Source organism: Lissotriton helveticus, chromosome 5_1 (genome assembly GCF_964261635.1).
Source record: "Lissotriton helveticus chromosome 5_1, aLisHel1.1, whole genome shotgun sequence".
Classification (NCBI taxonomy): domain Eukaryota; kingdom Metazoa; phylum Chordata; class Amphibia; order Caudata; family Salamandridae; genus Lissotriton; species Lissotriton helveticus.
Window position 1 is genome coordinate 192,936,382 of NC_136065.1, and position 25,731 is coordinate 192,962,112.

At 46.1% G+C, this 25,731-nt stretch overlaps 1 protein-coding gene across 2 annotated transcripts in view; it reads right to left on the reverse strand.

The window, feature by feature from the left end:
• Positions 1-25,731, reverse strand: part of PAPPA (pappalysin 1) — a 1,283,063-nt gene that overhangs the window by 389,602 nt on the left and 867,730 nt on the right. For both annotated transcript variants that reach the window (XM_078641985.1, XM_078641984.1), the window contains one exon: positions 1,867-2,059. In XM_078641985.1, coding sequence (XP_078498111.1) covers positions 1,867-2,059 — 193 coding nt within the window. The remainder of the gene's footprint in view (positions 1-1,866; positions 2,060-25,731) is intronic.

Genomic DNA, 25,731 nt, shown 5'->3' on the forward strand with positions numbered 1-25,731 from the left:
CGAATGTCCCTGGCAGTTAAAACTTCACCCAGGTGTACTCACAAGCTACTAACCTTTTGAGCAACATGAAATAATTTATTTCCTGAAATCACGAGAAATTTTGGAAAAACTATGTGGAATAATGGATTAATGACATAAAATATACTTTGAGGTACTGCAAATGAAAATTAAACGTGCTGGCATACCAGACATTCAAAAGTTTCTAAAGATATACGCATTATATGCTTTGTAGATAAATTATTTATTGCTGGCATCATTTCTAACAATTTCCATAATTTCCATAACGTAAAAATGCACAAATTGCGCAAGCATCTTACGATCATGTCAGAAGCACTGCTTAGCAAGGATATGCTGTACAAATTATAAGTGATGTGCTAACTAGTAGGTCTCCATATCAGAAAGTAAAGGTACTTTCTAATACCTTAGCCCTGATTGAAGTCATGCGTGTGTGTACTAAACCTGTGTCCTAATCCGAAAACAAAGAGCGGCTCAAGGCTCATGGAATAGCTGAATCAAGGTCAATCGCTAGTTTCCATTCACACTACATGTGGGAAGAAAGGGCGGAAGAAAATAGGTAGGCTTGGGGTCAAGAGTGTTGCAATTAGTCATTTTCTCGATCAGACTATACAAGGAGGACCCAAAAAGCCTGGGCCTGTTAGTGATAGTGATCTGCGGCTAGACACCTGAAAGTTATTTGTAAGTTGCAGAACACCCTGCTCAGTGTTTTTGACCAATTCTCTAACATATTAAAACATGGCTTCTCTCTACATGTCTCTTTCTGTTTCCCAGACTTTGCTGCAAATAAATGTTTTCATAGACCTACTTAACTCTCATACAGGATGTTTAGCGGATTATCCTGTCAGGTTATCAAGGCCTGGTGCCTATTAAGACCAATGAAATGCAGGTCTGCTTTTAGGGTGAGGAGAAAAATGGTCCTCACAGTGCTGAATGCCAGTGTAACTACAACTGGATGCTTGTATGAGTGCACTGTGCTGCCCTCTTTCAAACCCATGGACCAGCTTCAGAACTAAGGCGCTGCTTGCCCCTCGTCACCCCGTTCTGATCTTCTCTACAGGGCCATACTTTAGAGCAGATTACACTCTGTTTCAGTCCATGCATTGGGGTCCTACTGATGGCATCTAAGAAAAGAAGAGTGTTGGGGTCTCCTACTCAAGTCATAAACACTTCAGAATGTCAATACTACGTGTTGTTGTAATGTTGGGGTGCTGTATTACCTCTGCATTACAAGTTTGATTCTTAATAATGAGGAACCAAAATAAGAATTAAAGTTTCTCGACTGATTCGCAAGTTTTTCCTTCATGCCGAGGTGTTTTCCAACAACTTATTCTGCCAGGATTTGCGAGTTGAAACATATCCTTGCAAAGACCCAAGGGAGGGGAATCAATGCATATGTCGGAATTCGGATTCAACAGTGGCATATGAAATATGGTAATAACAAGCACATCACGGAACACCAGACACAAGATCATCAATTTTTCTAAGCATTTCCCCTGGGTTGAATATTTACTATATATCCATAAAGGAAAGGTTATTTTACTTTGCTCTGCTCTATGGAAGTAACCAGAATCATCTTACTGATCCAGTTCTATGGTGCAGCTGGGCCTGAATGCACACCCTAAGCTGTCCTGCTAAGCACCAGTGTTATTGTCTTACAGTAAATTAGGAAGCATGAAAGACAAACTGGCCTGGGGCAACCGACATGATGCCCACAGTTCTCTGACAGTTCTATATCTTGTCACACCTCGCTGATTCCCAACTGTGAATTGTCCAAAAAGTGTTCACCACACAACTGACCTCAGAGCCCTTTCCCACAAACTCACAATGGAAAATTATTGCCATGCTCACCTTTCAAAGAAGCGTCCATCGATAGGGGGGAACCACTCCATGGTGACAGAGGTAGAGGTGTGGCCCACCACCTGTGGGGCCAGGGCCACCAGAGAAGGTGCTTTGGTAGGCTGCCAGCTGTGGTACACAAGATCCAGGTAGCAGTGCATTCTCGCAACTTGATTGGGCGTGAAGGAGTTGGTGCAGTCATCATCTGATAGAAAGAAAGAGGAAAGGAAAGAGAGAGAGAAGGCGATGAAGAGAGAAAAAGAGAGGGGTGGCGAGAGAAGACGGTTAAGATAGAGGAGTGTCAGTGAGAGAGAGAAAAAGAGACAGAAACATGTAGCAGAAGATAAGTTACAAAGAAAAGATAGAAATAAAGGCAAATAGAGAGCAAGAAAAGGGAATGAAAGCAAACGTGAGAGAAAGATAAAAAGGTGAGGAACAATAAAGGAATTATTAACCAAAAAACAGAGTGAGGAGGCAACAGATAGAGAGTGAAAGAAAGCATGAGTGAGGCAAAGAAAGAGGTGGAGATTTAAATACAGGGATAGAAAGAGAGGGATGTGGGTGGTGAAATGAAAGGAAAGTGGGCCAGAGTGGGTGTGAGTAACAGAGAGAAAGGAGCAAGGAAGGAGAGACCGTAGGGTAGAGAGATATATCAATAAAAGAGATGTGAAGATAGAGCAGGAAATTGTCAGAGATGACAAGGGAAGCAAAGAGAAAGAGTGAGGAAGAGAAAACGAGAGAGAGTAAAAGTGAGTGAGAAACAGAAAGAAAATAGAGAGAGGAGCAAAACAATGAGCGTAAAAGAGAGGGAGGAAGAGAGCGAGACGAGAGACCATGGTGAGGGAAAAAGCCAGGGCGACCGAGAGAGAGAGAGAGAGAGAGAGAGAGAGAGACAGATAGAGGGAGGACGGGGGGAGAGAGAAAAGTAGAAAAAGGAGAAAGGAGAGAGTGAGGGATGAAGGGAAAGAGAGAGGAAGGTGGGGAGACAGAAAGAGAGGAAGAAGGAGAGAGAGGGGGAGAGAGAGAGAAAGAATTACGACACGGCATTGCACACCCAGGGCTCCCCAGCACGCCCGCAGTTAATGGACTGTGAACACATTAGCACACTCATCACATTTAAAAGCAGGCGGAAAAAGGAAACAGAAGTAAAAGTTTCCTTTTGACTAGCCCTGGAGGTCAGAGCAAGGTTGGCCGCCACTGACACAATTTGAAGGAGCCTCGAGTCACCCTGTAACGCAGAAAGATGCCCACTGCAGAATGGAATGAGGGGCTTCCATATCTCACACATATCCATAGGCTGTATTGAGACAGAACGCGGGCATGGGGCCAATGGCGCCGCAGATGGGGTCTGCGTTACGCCGCTGCCTGGGAGGCTGGAGGTAAGCAACATGAAGCGGACAGCTGGGCATCGCCTGATATTCACGGACCAGCCTCACTTGTTGGTTGGTCCAAGTGTTAAAGTCACATTACAACACTGCAGACACCCTGTCGCACTGCTTGCTACAGTTTTGAGTCTCCTACATCATGCTACTCCTGTTCATAATTTTTACACATTCTTGTACCTCCTACGTCATACAGCCCCCCACGCCACTTGTTACAGTTGTGAATCTCCTACCTCATGCTGCTCCTGTTCACACTACTTGTCACAGTCCTGTACCTCCTACCTCATGCAGCCCCTGCCCACGCCACTTGTTACAGTTGTGAATCTCCTACCTCATGCCGCTCCTGTTCACACTACTTGTCACAGTCCGGTACCTCCTACCTACCTCATAAAGCCCCTGCCCACGCCACTTGTTACAGTTGTGAATCTCCTACCTCATGCAGCCCCTGCCCACGCCACTTGTTACAGTTGTGAATCTCCTACCTCATGCCGCTCCTGTTCACACTACTTGTCACAGTCCGGTACCTCCTACCTACCTCATAAAGCCCCTGCCCACGCCACTTGTTACAGTTGTGAATCTCCTACCTCATGCCGCTCCTGTTCACACTACTTGTCACAGTCCTGTACCTCCTACCTCATGCAGCCCCTGCCCACGCCACTTGTTACAGTTGTGTATCTCCTACCTCATGCCGCTCCTGTTCACACTACTTGTTACAGTCCGGTACCTCCTACCTACCTCATAAAGCCCCTGCCCACGCCACTTGTTACAGTTGTGAATCTCCTACCTCAGGCCGCTCCTGTTCACACTACTTGTCACAGTCCTGTACCTCCTACCTCATAAAGCCCCTGCCCACGCCACTTGTTACAGTTGTGTATCTCCTACCTCATGCCGCTCCTGTTCACACTACTTGTTACCTCATGCAGCTCCCACCCATGACACTTGTTACAGTTGTGAATCTTCTACCTCAGGCCGCTCCTGTTCTCACTTTTAGTTACATTTTTGCAGTTTCTACCTCATACAGCCCCTTCCCACGCCACTTGTTACAGTTGTGAATCTTCTACCTCAGGCCGCTCCTGTTCTCACTTCTTGTCACAGTCCGGTACCTCCTACCTCATGCAGCCCCTGCCCACGCCACTTGTTACAGTTGTGAATCTCCTACCTCAGGCCGCTCCTGTTCTCACTTTTAGTTACTTTCTTGCAGCTTCTACCTCATGCAGCTCCCACCCATGACACTTGTTACAGTTTTGCATCTCCTACTTCACACTGCTCCTCCTGCCCACACACACTTCGGTGTAGCTCCTATTACAAACTGTTCCTTCTGCTCACGGTAGTACGGCCATGCAGCTGTTACTGCCTTGTAGTTCCTTCCGCACGCTGCTTCCGGCCAGACGGGATTTTTACAGCCATGCAGCTTCCGCCCACACTGCTTGCCACTGCCTTGTAGCTAGTTTCTTACACTGCTTTCCTGCCCACTTTGCATGGTACAGTTCACATTGCTCCTGCCTTCACTGCTTCCAGCCGCAAACTGCTCCTGTCCACGCTGCTTGTTTGTTTCTGTCTTGTAGCTCCTACCTCAACAGCTCTACCTCCCACGCTGCCTGTTGCTTTCATCCACCTCCTACGCACTTGACGAGCCACTGCTTGTCGCCCCTACCTCACACTGCTCCCCTGGGTTTACCTTGTATATTAATAAGTGCTGGTGCCCAAAGTTCTTTCTCAGAAGCCTGTCCGGTGCTTCAAAAGATCGCAGTGCAGGAGACCAAGGCTGCGTTGTCATGCTTAAGTACCAATCCACCAAAAATGAGTTCCAGTCAGTGCTTAATTTGAACCAGTGGTTTATGGTGCTCAGCACTGGCACTTAATTGTCATCACCCGCTCTAGTGACAGTCCACCACATGCTGGCACTGTCTTTTTAATTATGAGATGAGCACAACAATCATGTTTATTAAATCAAATATGTATTGAAAATGATTAATACCAGCCACTCACGCCATTATGAAAGGCCTGAAATAGGCCCACTTGTAGGTGTGCCATGGTTAGGTGTTATGTTGGTACTGTCATTGGCAGCGCTGCCAGGGGCAATGCATGGAGCAGGCTGCAGTGACCTTCCGAGAAGGTCCCTGGCACTTCATGTTTTTTACAAATAAAGAACTGGTGCCAGTGGGCCCCACCTGCAAAGACCAGCTTACATTAAGCCCTGCTGTTCCTGCCAACGCTGCTTTAACTGCGGCTATCTGTGTTCACTGAGTCTCCCTGAGCTCTGTCTTAACACAGGGATTATTTCCACAAGGACTAAAGGCAGTCAAAGCTTGCTGAAAAAGTCCATAAATATTTCTTAAAGAAGTCAGACAGCGCCTAACATCGTTTAATGGCCGCCATAATGGAATAATAAGGTACAGCCAGCCCAGACCACCGGGAAATGGAAGGAGGCTAACATGACCGGGACAGTGCGTACAGATCAGCTATCTGGGATCACCGAGACCCTGGCTCAGCCTTTCCCTGTCACGTATGGCCTGTGGGGGAGGGGTGAAGTGGGGAGCATGTTGCGGTGGGTACCTTGTGCCTTACAGCAGAGCATGAGAACATGGCACTTCAGACAGACATAGAGAATACACACTTTTTGTTCTCCATCACCCCCAACCAATGTACCAGAGCTCTCCTGAAGCGCCTCTCCACCCGACCCCCTGCTCACAGACCACCTCTAGTAAAACTCACCGAGACACACACAAAATATCTTGATTCCCTCAGAATCTGAGCCCTACGTTATCATGTCCTTCTGAAGTACAGAGACCAATGAAGAGACAGAAAGAGGCAGACACGAGGGGTCAGTGGAACATCTCATATTGTTTCACTGGTATGAATATAGTCAGGGCTTTATTCATGAAAGACTGAGTGTCGGTGCCCAAACCTTTTCGCAGAGCCCGTAATAAATACTGCCGGATTTTGGCCCAATACCAAGTCTGCAGTCTTTATTCCACCTTTATTCCACCTCATGCCTCTTTCATCCACCATCATGCACTTCCTGTCCCTCTAGCTCACTCTTGCGGGATTTTTCACCCTTGCTTTCACAGTTTGTCACTGTTTTGTGTCTTTCGTTTCCTCCTTCTCTTCCCATTCTATGTTTTTCACTCTCTAGCTCTGGGTCAGTAATGGTGCAAAAATAAGTTCGGGTTCTAATGAAGAGTGCTTGTGGGACCACCTGCACCCACAAACTCAAGTTAGTCACTGTATATAGTTCATATTTTGCTATAAGCTTGGACTTGCGTGCTATCAGTGGCCTGTACCTACTTGTCCTGGTGTTTCAAGCATTTTGAAATAGGCAGTATTCTGGTTGTCAGTAAGGTATTTGCTATTCTGTTTTTGTTTTTCTACAGTAGGTGTGTTTTATTAGTTGATTTGTTAATGTGTTATTGTGGTTAGTGGGTATGCCTGGAGGTTTTGATTGAGTGTTTAAGTGCTGTCTGTGATATATAATTTGTATATGATAATAGCAGTGTTGGAGGAGCTGCGACATGACATCCATTCACTGAATATCGATTAGGGAATGTTGTCATTAGCTATTGCTAACTCAATCTCTTGGTCCCTCCTCCCATACCCCAAAAGGTATCGGGGAAATATGTCTGATTATCTTGCCTCTCCATCACCATCTATGGCTGTCATACACCCAGAATGCCAAGCGCACAGCATCTCCCTTGAGTATTTTTATGACCAATCTCCCTCCTGCTCTTTCTGGGAAAGATATTGAAACAACATGTCAACAAAATATCATTGAAATGTATCGAACATCATCCCCTGCTGGACCCTGCACAGGAAGGCTTTCTCCCCAATCACTGAAGTGAACCTTCTTTAGTAGAGGATCTGGATGATCTCAGAATGGCAGTGGACAAGGGCCAGGTGGTGGCTCTTGTCCTACTGGTTCTTTCCGCCACCTTTAAAGTTCTCAGACACAACATCTTGAGCACCAGTTTAAGAGAATTGGGTGTGGCAGACATGGCTTTGAACTGGTGCAACTCCGACCCAGCAGCCTACTGAGTGCAGCCTGTGCATCTCCTGCCATTCCACTCCGAATTCAAGGCAGCTGGACAGGGGGTCCTACCAGGCTCCTCTTAAATCCAACATTGTTTAATGTCTACTTAAGACTGCTGGCTCTGTTGATCAGATCTCATGGTATTAAATAAATGAACTATGCTGATGATACTCTGCTTATATTAACATTGGAATTGGATCAATAGGTGTCATCTCCACTGGAAGCTTTTCACAAATGTATGCAAGATATAGTGAGTTGGTTGGGCTCTAATTCTGTAAGATTTAAACGTGATAAAAACATGTGCTGCTCCATAGGGAGACCTTCACGTCCCAATCCTGTGGCCTTCTGGCCCTATGAGAATAACCTTCGGTCCGCAATCTTGGAGTTTATATGGATAGAGATCTTTCTCTCAGTGCGCACATAAATAAGCTTACTTCTTCATCTTTCAATAATGCGGCGGGTGCTTCGCAAGATCCTACCTTCGCTTCCTAGTCCCTCACATCAGCTTACGGTGCCATCAGCCATACTCACTACAAAGAAGCTTACTACATCTCATTATTTTTAGGTGCCTTCAATTTTTGGTTGAAACACCTGCATCATATTCAAGCAGCAGCTGCTAAGTGTGCCCTCTCCCTCCCCCACCAGGTTTCGACATCCACTTCTTTGGATACGGTTTATTTGCTCCCAATGACCAAACCAATATGTTCAAGTCTCTGTGCATTGTTCACAGGGTTTTGTATCGATCCAGCCCACTGTGCCTACAGCAGAAATTCGAGCGCTACCGTCTTCAGCGAATTCTGCGGTCTTCTACTCAATCTCGTTTGTACATAATGTGGAGCTAGGTATAGAAAATGAATACATACTGGCCTGTTGATATTCTTGTTCTCCACGTTATGGCTCAATATTCAAGACCCACACCATTGGTTCGGTATAAGGAATCTGTTGAACTTGCTCTGTTGTTGGGTGACCTGTACTATCGGACAGGGCGTATGTAGTTCTGAGCACTGCACAACCCAAGCTACATTGCAATCTCTACTATGTATAAACATTGTTCTCTCCAATTTGTTCTGTTGAATGATTGCGTGCATACTATTGAAATAAAGAGTGGCAGAGAGAGCGATGAGAGACAGAGGATTGTAGGGTACAGTTAAGGACGATAGAGAGTAATCAAGCAAAGGTACGTTGTTATTTAAATTTGGTTTCCACACGAATCACCCCAAAGGGGTATCTCAGCGCTACAGAAAGACAGAACAGCAGGACCAAAGAGCAGAATTAAAATAAAAAAGTTTAAATAATTTCTTAAATTTGGTGTAATCAACGCGTGAGCAAATATGAAAAGGTAGACGATTCCAGTAGGTAGGGCCAAATAACAAAAAGGATCTCCATCCAAACCTTAAACGTTGAATGAGAGGAAGTTAGTAGGACTGAGTAGGGATAGATGGACGGAAAAGTAGAACGCAAGATAACTAAACCAACAGCAGAAGAGCCAGAGATTGGGCCAGAAGAAAAACACAGTCATGAGCACAGAAACAAAGAGAGTTAGTATGAGTAAGAAAAAAAGAGGCAGAGAGTGGTGCGTGAAACAGATGGGGGAGAATTGATAAGTGATAAATTGAGAGACGTGGGTCTAAGATGTTCACAAGAATGCAAGGGAAAGAGAGTGTGACAATATGACAAAGAGAGAGAGGCAAGGGGAGAGAGAGGAAGAGGAAGAATTAGAGAAAGAGATACACAGACAAAAAACGAGAAGAAGTGTTTATATAGCGAGCAAGTTCAAAAGATAAACTGATGGGCAGAACAGTGAGACCAACAATGTAATAAAGTGGAAGGAAGTGTGAGAAGTAGGGAGGTAGTGGAAGTAAATGGAAGAGAGGCAGGCTAAACAATACCAGCTGTAGTACGGCACACACTAGGTTAGATATGGAGGTAACAAAGGTGGATTAAGAGAATGGGCAGCATTGGTATTTGTGCTGTCGCTTGTGCTCATATCCCAGAACACTAAATGCTCTTGCTTGCAATGCCTAGCCATGACTCCCATTGTCTACTTGACTCTCGGTTGACAGCTGTAATAGAGCAGTCAAAGCTTATCAGGTGGGTAGTGGTTCGTGCTCCGAATGAGTACATCACAATTATCATCATAGCAGGCAATTAAAAAAAATATTCATGCGGAGGTATTCCACCTGAAAACAGGCTTTTTTAATGCATCTCTAAAACAACACATCACAATGGTGGAAACTCTAGTGCCTTCTTGGTTGCAGTTGACAAAAGAATACTCTCTCACCAGGTGCTAGCCAAGTTTAGTACAGCAGTTTGGTTTCTCTCCAGGTCAAGGAAGCTGGACTGGCTTAAAAATCATATCCTTAGTATTTGGAAAATGTGCACACTCTGTGCTATAGTCTAAGTAGTGATAGCGTGGGCAAAATAAAACTTTGCCCATCAGAAAACTGCACTTTGCCAGTGGCAGCTCCTCTGCAATGGTGGAGAAGCGTCGCCCCACTACCTGGCTCAGAGCCAGCAAATAAAAAATACAACCATATTCTAACATGGTTATATTTTTCATTTACCGGCTCTGAGCCAGCGCTGTAGGAAGGGGTGGGCCCAGGCATGGGAGGGGGAGGAGGAGTGATATGTGCACTCCCTGTGTGAGCTTATTTGTTAGGCCGGCCATCGCAGGCTGGCCAAAACACACATGCATACTTAGGTTTATCCAGCCCGACTGCACTGAACAGCCGGGCTGGAGAAACCCTACAGACTCCCCGGTCTGACCGGAGCGTCTTTCTAGCCTGCTTAGGCCAATCCCCACGCTGCTCTGATGCATGGGAATTGGATGAGAGTCTGTCCCAGGGGCTGCTGGGACCAGGAAGAGTAGAGGAGGCACGGCATGACACGACGCAGGAGGCAGTCGTGGCTACAGGTAAGTGCTTTCTTTGTGTTTAATATATTATGACTTCCCCCCATGTGCCACCACGCCGCGACCCCTCCAGCGTTCCCTCCGCCTGCCCCACACCCCTTTGTTTGTGGAGGCTGCCACTGCACTTTGCCAGACTTCATAGAAGACTGAGGGCCTAATTTACAAGAAACTGATGTATCGGCATCTACACGTCAGTTTCCTTGTGCCTGTGTCAAATGCCCTTGCGACACCATGGATGCGCTGTATATATAATACAAGCTTCATGGCGCAAGGATTAACAGATGCGTCAGAACTTCTGATGCATCCGTTGGCGCAGAAATGGGGCATTGCCCTTTACGTTGCCGCTGTGTCAAAAAAAGTGGTGCAGTGGTGGCGCAAGGAGCTTGTAAATGAGGCCCAAAGTTTAGGTGCATTTTATGCCCATTCCCTCAACTAGAATATCCTGCTTAATATGAATAAGCCACAGAAAGGAATACCACCTTAGACCAATGTGTCGAGAAAAGATGCGGACAAAAGTAAGCCAAGACAGACAAGGGAACGAACGGACGACAGGGAAGGTGCTACTGCTAAGGAGAGGCACATGAAGAGTACAGCTTAGGGATGTTATGAGAAACGGAGGGAGATGTGAAAGAAAACAGGACAGGGGAAGACGGAAGAAAGGCAAGAGATGTGATAAAGCCCAGGACAGGGAAGGCGGATTGAAAGGAGAGAAAGAGATCGGATGCGGCACACCATGGGGGCCATGGAAGAAAGGGTGAGAGATTTGAGAGCGAACAGGGAAGCCGGCAAAAAGGGAGAGTTGTGAGAGAGCACAGGACAGAGAAAACTGGGGAAAAGAACAGAAGAGTGAGAGAGGACAGGACGGGGAAAGCTGGAGAAAAAGATCGAGATGTAAGAAAACAAAGAACAGGTTTGGGTGGAATAGAGAGAGACGTGAGATAGCACGCCTTATGTATGGGAACAGGTTTATGACGGCAAGGATAGGGATGGGAAGGCCGTAGAAAGGACGAGTTATAAGAGTACCGGAAAGGTACAGTCGAGTAAAGAGAGAGAGGATAATGTCAAATAGTACAATCCTAGTAGAAAGTGAGAACATTTGTGAGGGCACGGGACAAAGGACCAAAGAAAGGGAAACATGCGAGGGAGTACAAGACAGAGAAGGCTAGTGGAAGTGAGAGAAATGTGGGAGAATGGAGGATAAAGACGGCTGAAGAATAAGGAAGGGTGAGCAAGGGAGAGAGCAATGAGCGAGCATAGAACAACGAAGGCTGGGTGAAGGGAGAGAGTTGTGAGAAAGTGGAAAAAATGGACCTGCTGGAGAAAGGGAAAGAAATGCGAGAGAGCAGAATTCAGGGACGGCTGGAGAAAAAGAGAGAGATATGAGAGTGCGCAGGGAAGAAGGATAGGAAATGCAGAGAGATAAGAGAGACTATAGCATAAGGAAGTCTGGATAATTAACCACAGCATTAGAGAGGAGAGGGTGGAGGAAGGAAAAACGTTGAAAGGAAGTACATAAGATGGACCACTGGAGAAAGATTTCGGAGGGAGCATGAGTCGGGCCTGGCCACTCAACAAGATAAACAGATACAGAAACATAAAGTGTGAGACAAAAAGCGTGAGAGAGAAAAACATACACACAGAACTGAGGCAAAGTCATCACGAGGCAGAAACAAGTGAAGAATCAGACACATGAGAGAGAGAGAGAGAGAGAGAGAGACAGAGAGAAACAGAGAGAGAGAGAGAGAGAGACAGAGAGAGAGAGATCATCTCCTTTTTCAGTAGGCTCGAGATACAGAGCAATCGCTATAAAAAATCCCAGGACAGAGAGGGCTTCATCGAGAGCTCGGTGACCTTAACCAAGATGCTCACAAGTTATGTCCTACGATTAATATCTCACTTGGATTTCTATTCCACTGAGAACTAACAGTAAGCAAACAGAGTAACGCATGGCCGCAAGAGATACAGATCAAGTGGCTTCACTTTTTAGAATAATAATATTGTTCTTCCTAACACCAGCACATCTCATGTTCCCATTCGATGATAGCATCTTTGTTTTTAAATCTTTGTGCCAAAGTTCTTGCGAAAACTGGCAAAACAGGGTAGCTGCACTTCAGCTTCCCAACATGTCGAACACCACACCTTTCTATATGCTGTGCACGGTCATAAGTTAGATGAACAATACCCCTTCCTGTGTCTGCTTCACACCCACGTCTTCTGGATCGCCTGTTCCACACATATCATTGTAGGGATTAAATTAATCTCACCTCCACCCCTGTACAAGAATGGAAACTCAACCAAATCATGGTGCAAAAACCTTTCTTGGAATCTCTCCTGTACACTAACAGAACCCAAGCACAACCACGTTTACTATGACAACTCTATCCAGAGCGAGCACAAATAACTTCTTCTGGACCACGTTTATTGCAACAGAAAAAGAATACAGTCACGAAAGAATGACTTACCTTGGAAATTCTGCACATCAATTCCACTCCATACACAGCAAAAAATGACCTCTCATTGCTCGCTTGTACACATATGGTATTAATCTAAGTCTGATTTCCATACACTGCTACATGCCACTTTTCATCTCTCCAAATTGCTAGTAAAGAGAGGTAGAAGAATGAGTGACTGACAATGTCCAAGTTCAGTCCTGAGAAGTGAGTATGTTGTTCTGTTTTACTGTACGGGCCTGTCACCCCTAGTTTTAATATAGTGAGGTTCTACCTGCTGCCAATGTCTGATCCCTTCAGTGCAGATGAAAATAAGTTAATTACCTGTAATTGCAGCTCTCCAGTATTGGTACCTTTCATAGATTCACATGTTTAAATCATTCCCATCGTCAAAGTGGAAGTCCCACAATACCATAGTAAAGCAGTATGTATCAGTATCATAGGCTATAATGGAAATACAAAGTCAGTTTAATAGCCTATCTGTGTCCTTTTTAAAAAAGAACCAAGCTTGAACTATAACAAATCAGGCAACAACACCATCTATAATACTCCAAAGAGAGGCTAGTTCCCTCAGATTTTCAAGCACAAGTGCGAATAAATTGTACCTGATCTATAAAGGGGCCTTTCAGGGGAGGAGGGTGGGTCACGTGAATCTATTAAAGATACTAATACTGGAGAACTGCATTAACAGGTAAGTAACTCATTTTCTTGAGGCCGAATGGGAGGATTCGGATTTGGTAATGGGTGCCGTCTACTGTAAATCAGAGATAGTTGCGGTGCTTGGAATGTTTTGGGATGTGGAAATATGCATCCTGTACGTCCAGAGTTGTCATATTATCTCCGCTGTTTAGGAGATGAAGGATGTCTGAGAGAGTAACCATGTGAAAGGATTGTGCAGGGATTTGTTTAGCTTTCCAAGGTCTAGAATAGGACTCCAATCCCCCGATTTCTTTATTATCAGGAAAAAGCCTGGAAAGAAACCCACACTTCTCTTGGAATACGGAACTCTCTCTTTTGCTCCCTTGGCAAGTATGAAGAGGGCTTCTTTCTTTAATAAGTGAAGAAGAGGGGGAGACAACTGCTCTGGTGTCACAAGCGCTGTGCATCGCGAGCCAAAGACACATGGCTGTGGGCCACTGCTGACCGCTGCCTACAGCCTACACTGTGGTCCAGTAGGTCACAGAGTCATGATTCAGCAATGGCGGAGTCCATATCAGTGTACCAGCATCATCACAGTCTGCATCCCCACTCAGCCCCGGTGCCACTAACTCTGTTCCCCGACATTTATGGACACTCTCTGGTCGAACAGTTGTGGCATCTGAGCCTATGGACTAGGGGGCAGTTTTCTCCCCCATTTAGCTGATAAGGATTTGGTGGTGGCAACGGGCTGTCGCATTCCACTCCTCCATTTGCTGCTTACTGATAAAATCAAACCTTTCAGCATCTTGCCCCGGAGGACACCTTCCACTGTCCCCCGAAACACTCCGAAACCTACACCTCGGACAATGATGGTTACCCGCTCAGGTCGCATGGCCCATCTGACTGCACCGCAAGTCATCGTCCCGTGGCTGGGTGCCTGTGCCGGCCCCAGTGCATCCGGGGCCACTAACTCTGTGATGGTCAAGTCCGGGACCCCTTCTCCGGAGACATAGGCTGGCCCCTGAGGCGTGGGCCTTGGGCTCATCAACGCCATGACTCTACGGCCTTGCGCTGTACGCAGCCTCCGGGCCCAAATGCCTCCCACCAGGCTTCACATACCAAAGTGAGTCCAGATGGCCCGGACTACGCATCACCACAGTAGGCACACACCACCACCGCAAGGACCACCTCCAAACGCCATCTGTCAGAGTTGAAGCAGTGGTCCTGACAGACTTCGGTGGTTGCTCATGCCTGTCGTGGATGCCATCATCGGCCTGATTCCCTGCTCAGCACTCCAGGTGCCAGTGACTCAGTGCACCGCAGGCCATTGTCCATAGCTGATTGTGTTTTGTGCTGTGGAGCGATGGAGCAGGTATGTCACCTCAAACAGTGTGGGGGCCCTGACATATTGATGGTGAAAATGATTCAGGTCTGACACACACCACTGCATCTGCATCAGGAATGTATCGAAGGGACACAATCCGAGACTTTTCTGCACATGAGCGCGCTCATCTCTAGTGTCCACAACCCAGTGCACTGAGACTCACACAACACTTCTGTTTGCATGTTGGCTGTCCTCTGGACTTTATCCGGCTCACCCCATGTTGCTCAGCAGTAAACTTTGTATTGCATGTGTCTTCTGTTTGCATTGCACTGGTGTCCAATGTCCAAGTGGTTGCCAACACCAGACATTCCGTGTGGGTTGGCTTTCACACACCCCACACACATCCAGCGCAGGTGTCACTGTACATGTGGCCCTGCCAATAAAGGGGCCGGTCGCATGTGCCCGTAGCCAGTTCAACATGATCTCTGCATGTGTCCCTGTGGTCTTGTAGTATGCATGTGGGCCCTGGGCCCTACAACTTTACATTGTGCGGTGCATCGGAAGCAGACATGTCACCGGAGGCAGCGAGTTGGGGCTTGGACATGTAGCTTGGTTGTCACCCACTCCATTCATGAGGGGAGTGGTCAGGGCCATCGTAGGCACAGCCAACATGGGTGTGTGACTGCTAATTGCGCACCCCTGGGTATTGTTCTATGCTGTGCATGTGCATCTGCATGTGTCTCTATGGCAGCTTGGGTCTCCTTAGTGGGGTGTGGGTGTGCCCTGTAGGGTGATAGATCCCTACATATGTGTCCTGGTTCGCATTCCATGGGTTCGATCCCCCACCCACACCTGTTGGGCCACCTCCTTTTGGAGTGCTGACACATGCCATTGGGGTGCCATGTGTGGGTGGGTGAAGCGTCGTGAACCAGCTGTGCCTGCAGGTGCTTCCTGCTATGTGGTCTGTTGCAGGCTCGGTGTTTTCCTCTGAGTAGATTGGCTGTCGGTTCCTGGTGGGGGGTTGCGTGGGATATCTATGTGCTGTTGTAGGGCATCGGTGTCGACGGTGTGGTGGTCCTCTCCGGCATCACAGATGCGTTGTATTATGTGCTCTGCTGCAGGTGTTGTGTGCCCCTCTGCAATGTGAAGGGGAGGTGTGTGTTGCCTTTGTGTTGACATATATGTTGGTGCATTGTGCTAGTTTGCATACAAACTGTGTGGCAGTGTACATTGTGACTGTTTGGGGGTGCTGGATTAGTCTGCGGATAAGTGTACATTTGGACTACATGACGAATGTGAGGTCGTACGCGTACATTACCATTTCACTGTTACCGGCTCTGTCAGCTGTAGTGGGCATGTTTCTGTGCATGTGCAGAGCCAGTTGTGTCCTCTGTTCTGCAATGTCGGCTATGTTCGTAGTTCCACGTTGTCGTCAATGTGGGTGTGCTGTTTGTGTTATGTGTGTGTGCTGCAGTCTGCCAAGGGGATCTGGGATATGATCCTGGGTGTTTGTGGGTGTGCAGTATGCTATGCCTCGTTGTGCATACACAACAGCTTCAACAACCAACCAACGCACACCATGACCGAACAATCACCCCCCACCACCACCCTCCACGCCTGGACCCCGATCAGCACCGATGACACCATCCGCACGATGAACTCCATCCACTCCGGATCACCGACCGACCCCTGCCCTCACCACGTCTTCAACAAGGCCGACGCTGTCATCGCACCCCACCTGCGAGACATCATCAACACATCCTTCGACACCGCCACCTTCCCTGAGAGCTGGAAACACGCCAAACTCAGCGCTCTACTCAAGAAACCAACAGCAGACCCCACCGAACTCAAGAACTACCGCCCCATCTCGCTCCTCCCGTTTCCAGCCAAAGTCATAGAGAAGACCGTCAACAAGCAGATGGCCGCCTTCCTCGAGACGAACGGATCCCTCGACCCCTCACAGTCCGGCTTCCGAGCCAATCACAGCACCGAGACCGCCCTCATCGCCGCCACCGATGACATCCGAGCCCTGATGGACAATGGAGAAACAGCGGCCCTCATCCTCCTAGACCTCTCCGCGGCTTTCGACACGGTCTGCCACCGCACCCTAGTGCAGCGCCTCAGCAACGTCGGAATCCAGGACATGGCGCTGGAATGGATCATCTCCTTCCTCGACGGAAGAACACAGAGAGTCCGCCTACCACCATACAAGTCAGAGGCCTCCGAAGTCATCTGCGGCGTCCCTCAAGGATCATCTCTGAGCCCCACCCTCTTCAACGTCTACATGAGCCCCCTCGCGGCCATCGTACGCAAACACAACCTCAGCATAATCTCCTACGCCGACGACACCCAGCTGATCCTCTCCCTGACCAACGACCCCGCCTCCGCCAGAGCCAACCTGCACGAAGGGATGAAAGAGGTAGCCGAGTGGATGACGACCAGCCGCCTGAAACTGAACTCTGACAAGACGGAGGTCCTCATCCTGGGCTCTTCCCCCTCCACCTGGGACGACTCCTGGTGGCCTCCCGCCCTGGGCACCGCACCCAAACCAACAGACCATGCACGCAACCTGGGCTTCATCCTGGACTCCTCCCTCTCCATGACCAGGCAAGTCAACAACGTCTCCTCGGCGTGCTTCAACATCCTACGCATGCTACGGAAGATCTTCCGGTGGATCCCCACCGAGACCAGGAAGACCGTCACCCAGGCCCTCGTCACCAGCCGACTGGACTACGGCAACGCCCTCTACGCCGGTACCACCGCCAAGCTCCAGAAGAGACTCCAGCGGATCCAGAACGCCTCAGCCAGACTCATCCTCGACATCCCACGAACCAGCCACATCACCGGACATCTGAGAGACCTTCACTGGCTCCCCGTCAACAAAAGAATCACCTTCCGCCTCCTCACCCACGTACACAAAGCCCTACACGACCAAGGCCCGAGCTACCTCAACAGCCGGATCAACTTCTACGCTCCCAAACGCCACCTCCGATCAGCCAACCACGCCCTCGCCGCCGTCCCCCGCATCCGAAGAGCGACTACAGGAGGAAGGTCCTTCTCCTACCTGGCCGCCAAGACCTGGAACTCCCTCCCGACCGACCTGCGCCTGACCCAAGACCACCTCTCCTTCAGGAAGAAGCTGAAGACCTGGCTGTTCGAGCAGTAGCGGCACCCCCCCCCCCCCCAGCGCCTTGAGACCCTACGGGTATGTAGCGCGCTCTATAAGTGTCACTGATTGATTGATTGATTGTGCATGTCTGCCATTGTGCCAATCTCCCCGTCCACCCAGTTCCTGTTCGTTGTACTCCCTGTTGGTGTTGTGTCTGGTCCTCTCGAGCTGTGTCCATACTCCCTACTCCTTGCACCGTCTCCACACTGATGACTGTGGGCTGGGTTTCCTCCAGCTTCTCCGGTGGCGCTGGACTGCCACCTCCTGTCGCCATTGCTGCCTTCCTGTTGGAAGAGGGTTGGTGCCTGGTTTAGGTTGTCACATCATGCCGTCGCCTAATGGCCTCCTGGATTGGCCTCCCCGGCACTCCGACTGCATTCCAGGTGGTCTGCTTGTGGGTCAGTTGCTGGTAGTGTTCTGTCACCTCTGTGATGCTGGTATTGTTTTCCTGTGGTCTGCATCCTGTCTTCCTCTCCCTCTTCTCCTTGGCCTTCCTCGACCCAGTTGTTCCTTGCTGGTGGTCTATGGGGGTTGTGGGGTTCGAGTAAGCCTCTGTGCTGGATCAGGGTGCATCCATGTTGCTATGTGCTTTAGCTTGTTTCTGGTGTATGTTCACTGGGTTTTTATGGTGCATTGTCCTGCCAGACGTGTGGGATTTGCAGGCCTGTGGCTGGTTTTTGCTACTTTTTGTCCTGCGGTTGACATCATCGCATGTTTTTTAGCGTTCGTGTATTACATTTTTGCGGCGTGGCACTCATTTTCACGTGGACCTTTTGCCGCGTTATCTGGTGTCTATTGCATGCTACCGCCTTGTTGTGAATTCCATGTTGACACAGAGTTATTTTCCCGCGATATGCTGCGATGTTAAAAGTTGTGTTACGCTACTCTTGAGACAATTACACACCTTGTTGTGAATATACCCCTGTAATTCTTATTATAACGTTACCATAAGAAGAGGTAATTAAATTGTTGGGGGAGTTTGCTTTCATATGGGCCACCTTCCATATCGACTATGTAGGCATAAAGAACAACCCCTCTCTATCAAAAATGATATAGTCCAACAGGACAGTAATAGAGAGACATAAACATGATATGGGTACATGGGGTGCACTCCCAGTATCTTTGGTGGGAAGGATCACCATAGTTTTAATGCACATTCAACTGAGGCTCCTTTATTTATTCCAGGCGAGGACTTACTCCATACCTAAAGAACAAATAACTTCTCTGCAAAAGCAAAAAAAACCTTAATACGGAATGGGGAAAAGGCTAGGATTTCTAGGAAAATTATTATGCCTCCTATATATACAGGTGGATTGTTATTAACTGACCTTTGGAGATACTGCCGGGCAGCACAGCTACGACTCCTTCCGGCCTAGACCATTAGAGAAACATACAAAAAAGGGCGATTATGGACATAGCTGTGATGGCAGGCCACTCTGAGATGTTTTTGATAGGGCTAAAAAAAAAAACACCCATAGTGCAATACTGATTTCAAATTAAATGAAAAAGACAGATTAGGATAGATGCAGCTACACCATTGGGCATTGCAACAGATGATGAAAGAAGGAGCAAAGAGGGATCTCACAGATTAAAAAAATATATTAGGACATGCCCAGAATCCAGGGGAGTCATATCACATTTTTTAATGAGAGGAGAAGGGAAGGGACATTGGGGTTTTCAGAAAATATGGGAGGATATCCTTGAAAGAGAAATACCGGATGGAGATTTGGCAAAACTATGCTAATGAAGGAACACAAAATTGTGCTACACAGAGAACAAAGAGGTATAAACTGATCTACCATTACTACTCAACAACTTGGGTATGTGTTGGAGATCAGGTGAGGAGCAGGGATCTACCATTCACATGGTGTGAAGTCAAAATCTCGAATTTTTAATATCGACCTACACTAATATTGAGTTTTTAATATCGTAGGAATAGAATATTGAAGTCTAGAATATCTTTGACCAGAATATCAACTTTAAGGTAAGTAATATCGATTTTTTTAATATCGAAGTAAGTAATATCGAAGTACATAATATAGTTAGCAAAAATATAGTTGTAAATATTATCGATTTTTTTTAGTGCTATGTAGTTTAGTATGTATTTTATATGTATGTTTTATAAAAAAAAGTTAAAGTTTTTTCATTATTTTTAAATATATGTATTAAATGTTTAGAAAATAGCAATTTATTTTAAAGTACATTTTGCGTTTTAGTATCAGAGCGGGTTGTGGGTTTATAGGGGAAGAGAGTGGGAAGCAATTTAATTATAGTTAATGAATTAATATGTTTTTATTTATTGTTATTGATTGTTAATGTATTGTTAATTAATTATTAATTGGTAATTCATTTATATTAATTGGCTCATTTATCATTATATTAATTGTAATTAATTGATTATAAATGTTTATTTATTGCTGTTAATTAATTTATTGTAAATTAATTATTAATTGGTAATTCATTTTATTAATTGATTAATTGGTAATTAAATTAATTGTGTTATTTTTTAGGTGCAGCGCATTGTGTGTATATAGGGGAATAGGGTGGGAAGTAATTTAATGTTATTTAGGCAAATATTAATTTTATTTAATAGATATTTATTAATAATTATTTTGTTAAATAATTATTAATATGTTATTTATTTTAAAAAAATATTTAATTTATAAGTATGTTAATTTAACCCCTATGCAATCCTAAATTCTCCCTACTGTTGCACTCACTGGAGTTGGAATAGTAATGTTTATCCCTCTGCTATCCAACAATTTCCCTACTGTTGCACTCGCTGGAGTGGGAATAGTCATTTTTACCCCTACGCTATCCAACACTTTCCCTACTGTTGTACTCACTGGAGTGTGAATATTAATTTTTACCCCTATGCTATCCAACACTTTCTCTACTGTTGCACTCACTGGAGGGGGAATTGTAATTTTTACCCCTACGCTATCCAACACTTTCCCTACTGTTGCACTCATTGGGGTTGGAATAGTATTTTTTTTTCCTCCTCTAACTAATATTTTTTGTAATATTTTAGCTAATATACTCTATAATAAATTTAAAAAAGATTAAAAATTAAAATAAATAAATTGTTACATATATTTATTCACTTTTTATTTATATTATTCTTTTATGTGTATGGATGTATTTATCTATATATATAAAAACGAATGTATGTATGTCTGTCTGTCTGTCTGTTTGTCCTTTATGCATTACTACACCATTCATCCGATCGCCATGAAACTTTGGGAAGTTGTTGAGTACACTCCCGCAAACGTTTCTGGCATAACATTTTTTTAAATATCGGCCCCCAAGGGCCCTCATAATCTTTCGAATACTGATGTACGCACCAGACGGAAAATCAACAAATCGGGTATCAGCAAGCACTAGAATAAATAAATAGAATTAAAACACCATTCATCTGATCACCATGAAACCGTGGGAAGTTGTTGAGTACACTCCCGCGAAGGTTTCTGGCATACTTTTTTTTTTAAATATCGGCCCCCCAGGACCCTCATAATCTTTCGAATACTGATGTACGCACAAGACGGAAAAACAAAAAATCTCCATGAAACTTTGGGAAGTTGTTGAGTACACTCCCGCAAAGGTTTCTGGCATACATTTTTTTAAAATATCGGCCCCCAGGGCCCTCATAATCTTTCGAATATTGATGTACGCACCAGACGGAAAAACAAAAAATCGTGTATCCACAAGCACTTGAATAAATAAATTGAATTAAAACACCATTCATCCGATCGCCAGGAAACTTTGAGAAGTTGTTGAGTACACTCCCGCGAAGGTTTCTGGCATACATTTTTTTAAAATATCGGCCCCCCAGGGCCCTCATAATCTTTCGAATACTGATGTACGTACCAAACGGAAAAACAACAAATTGTGTATCCACAAACACTCGAATAAATAAATAGAATTAAAACGACACTTTGAAATGTTTTCCATATTAAAATGAATACGTTTCAATAAAAATGACACAATGTAAATTGAATGTTATCATAACGAGTTTCCTTGAATTTCCTTTCTTCAGAGATCGCAGCAACGCGCGACAGGTAAGCTAGTAATTTATAAAAACTCTCTTCCAAACCACACACGAAGACAGCCCACTCTGCCCACATTCAGAAAACTGCAAAAAACTCACCTTTGGTACCCTTTCTTACAGAAAACATGTTCTAATATGTATATTCTCTGTATCTGTTATTAACCTTACAGCTTCGATTTACTTTGATAACAGCAATAGTCCCATCTGGTGCAGATATGTTAATCAAAACAGATAAATGAATAAATACAAACATGGTGTCCTCTAGCCTGGAAGTTTTCTCTCACTTGCCTTAGTACAAGGTACCATAGCTCATCTCCACCTCATCCTTTACTTCCAGTGGATGACTTTGATCTTGTCCTCGAAGGATCCCTTTGCTTGGCACCACTGAAGGTCTAACTCCTCTTGTAACGGCTGCATTCTCAAACGAAACAGGGGAATGAGTGGTATGCATGAACACATTGTCCCCAGAAGCGATTTGTATTTTCGGACTGAAAGACACTTTCTTTTCCTGAACTCTTTGGCTAGAGAGACGAGTCCCAATTGCCTCTCCATGGATGGGAATGCCTTGTTTTGTGACGTATCTAGGATTGCACCTAGAAACTTGATCCTTCTGGATGGTAGAAGAGATGATTTTTCCACATTTAAGTCCAGACCCAGATCTGCAAACAACTCCATGCAAGCCGAAGTTGAAGCGTGAGCCGCCTTCTGCGATGGTGTCTTTATCAACCAGTCGTCTAGGTATGGGAATATTTGGTGTTTTTGTCTTCGGAGATAAGCTGCCACTGGCGCAAGACATTTTGTAAAAATTCTCTGTGCAGATTTGAGGCCGAATGGCAGCACTTTGAATTGGTAATGGTCTTTGGCAACTGTAAAACGAAGGAACTTTCTGTGGGAAGGATGGATGGGGATATGAAAATATGCATCCTGTAAATCTAAGGAGGTCATCTGATCTCCTGGGTTTAAGAGTAGCAGCATTTCTTGTAGGGTCACCATTCTGAATGATGTTTCTTGAGATAGGCATTTAGAGACCGTAGGTCCAAGATCGGACGCCACTTGAGAGCATCCTTCCTGATCAAGAAGAAACGGGAATAAAATCCTTGTCCTCTTTGGGAGTTCGGCACCGGTTCTATTGCTCCCTTTCGGAGCATTGCCTGAATCTCCCGACGCATCTGAGACAGGTGTTTTACTTCTTGATATGTAGGTGGCGTGAGAGGAGGGAAGTGCAGGAATTCCAGAGTATATCCAAATTTTATTATGTGGAGTACCATTTGTCCGATGTTATTCTCTGCAACTGATGTAAATAATAAGTTACTCTTCCACCCAGGGGAACATTTGACCGGGTAGGAGGATAAGAATCCAGAACTTGAAGTCTGTCATTGTCTTTTATTGTTGTCTTTCCCTGAACGACCTCCTCGTCCTCTGGGAGTGGACTTAGAGTAGTTTCCAGAGTGCTTCTGCCCATATTGCTGGCGGTAGGGCTGTGATGAGGAAGAATAGGAGGTGTATCTTCCTTGCTGGTATCCACCTCTATAAGAAGATGTCCTCTTCGAGGGGCACCTCGAAAGGGTACTTTCCGGTACTGCAACGTTCCCAAGGCTTTCGCCGTATCTGTGTCCTCCTTAATGCTCTGAAGGGTCTCATCCACCAGACATCCAAACAAGTCTTCCCCATCAAAAGGTAGATCCAGAATCTTATTTTGGACCTCCGGTCTAAAGGCAGTGGCTCTCAGCTAACCCTGATGCCGTAAAACTGCTGCTCCTCCTAGGGAACGAAAGGCTTTGGTAGCTATGTCCATAGCACAATCGATGACTTCAGCTGAAGTCCTCTCCTCCTCCTGCAGAACCTTCTTCGCCTCATGCTTACTGTCTTCCGGAAGGAGGTCAACATATGATGCTATATCGACCACATCTGCCTTTCATATCTGCCCAGAATATCAAGGGCATTAGCAGCTCTGACCAGGAGAGCTGACATTGAGGAGAATCTTTTACCTGCGTTATCTAAATGCCGTCCCTCCCTGTCCGGAGGCGCAGAAATAGGCGCTGGCGGGTTTTTCAATTTTTGTTGTGCTGCCTGCGAAATGATAGAGTCCGGTTTAGGATGGCCCAGCAAACACGCCGGAGCATCCGCGGGCGCCTTATATTTTTTGTCAAACCTAGCGAGCACAGGTGTAACCGTCACTGGAGTTGTCATCACTTGTAATCCTTCCTTTTATACGTGGTCTATGATTGGTATGGATCTGATTTATTTTTGATAGGGCTCTTTAAAGTCATAAAGAAAACACTCTGCCTGAGTTGTCTTCATCGGCAGCTGAAATCTCTTTGCAGCTCTCTCTATCAAGTTGTGGAATCCACCAATATCCACTGGTGGAGAATCCGCCGGCCCTTGGGTGGGTGATGGTGGAGAGGGGATTAGATAGTCATCCCATTCTCTGTGGGGCTCCGTTAGCTCCCCTTCTTTATGGTCCTCATTATCCGTGGTCACTGGATCCTGGTGCTGTTGGACCTGAGGTGTTTGTGGAGTAGTGTCCAGTAGTGATTCCCTGCTGCGGACTGGAGTGGCCGGAATAGAACGGGGACGTGAAGGCGGAACGTCCTGAGGGACCACTGATGGAGGAGACCTCTTCTTATAATCCGCCAACATGAATTGCAAATCCATCATCACTGAAGATGGCATTGTGACCATCTCTTCCTGAGGCCCTTGTTGGTAGGGATGTTGTGAGAGGCTGTGGTATTATTCATAACCCTCTTCTTCGTCGTCCTCTTGACATTTCACGTGGAGTTGCGATGGGCTACTGGCATACCCGAAGGGTCCGTCATCCTCCTCCTCATCTGACTCTTCCTCCTCCAAAAGGTGCAATGGAACCAGAGGAGTAATCTTGCTCGGGGAAGTCACTGCCAGTGTAATCTTCTTCTGTTTTTCCAGAGTTTGTCTTGTCGAAGAGCCCGTCGACGAGATCGTCGTTGACACTACCGTCGATGAAGTTATTGTCGTCCTCGACAGTGCACTAGAACCATTCCTCGCCGACGACATAGTAGTCGTTGTCGACGTTCCCGTCGACAACCCAGTTGTCATCACCGTCGACGACGATCCCGTCGTCTACATGGTCGTCGTCATCACCCCCGTTGTCGACGATGTCGTCGTCGATGTTACTGGCGTCTATGTTACTGCCGTCGACGCTGACGCCGTCAACACTAATACAATCAATGGTCGCTTCTGTACCTCTTTGGTCGTCTCCGTAGATACTGACTTCTTCGTCGACACTCTCGTCGACGGTCCCGTCTACGATGTTGATTTTTTGCTTTTCTCCTCAGTATACTAGAGGATGGCTTCTTGAAGGGGTCTTGAACCAAAGGTGGTGTCTTTGAAATCTCAGAAGAGGCTCTCTTGGATACTTTTTCCTTAGAAGTGTGTCCTTTGCTCTCCTTTTCTCTTGGCTGAGGAGATTTGGAAGGACTACGCCCTGAAGACCCTTGGGTGGTCTTTTTTAGGGCCTTCTCAGGACGGTCCCCTGAGGAATGAGCCTGAGGATATCTTGCTCTTTTTTGAGATCTCCTAGATGAAGAGGAGGATTCCTGGTCACTATCACTAGAAACCACCTCCTTTCTGGCCTTGATCTTCTGAAGCCAAATTAAAAGGCGTCCCTCACGTTCTCTAAGAGTCTTGCTAGAGAAAGTGCGACATACCTTGCAATCCTTTGCTTGGTGGTCCGGATAAAGACAGTAAATGCAGTCTTCATGTGGATCATCAGTGTAGAGTCTCTTTTTAGAGCAGGTGGCACAGGCTCTAAAAAGACCGATTTTCTCTTTTCCAGACATTCTATAGGATGTAGATGAGAAACAGATCCTATCATTCTCAAATCCACAAGAAAATAGAATGAAATCAAGCTTCTACAAAGTTGGAAATCCAGAGTTTGAGCAGAGCTCAAAG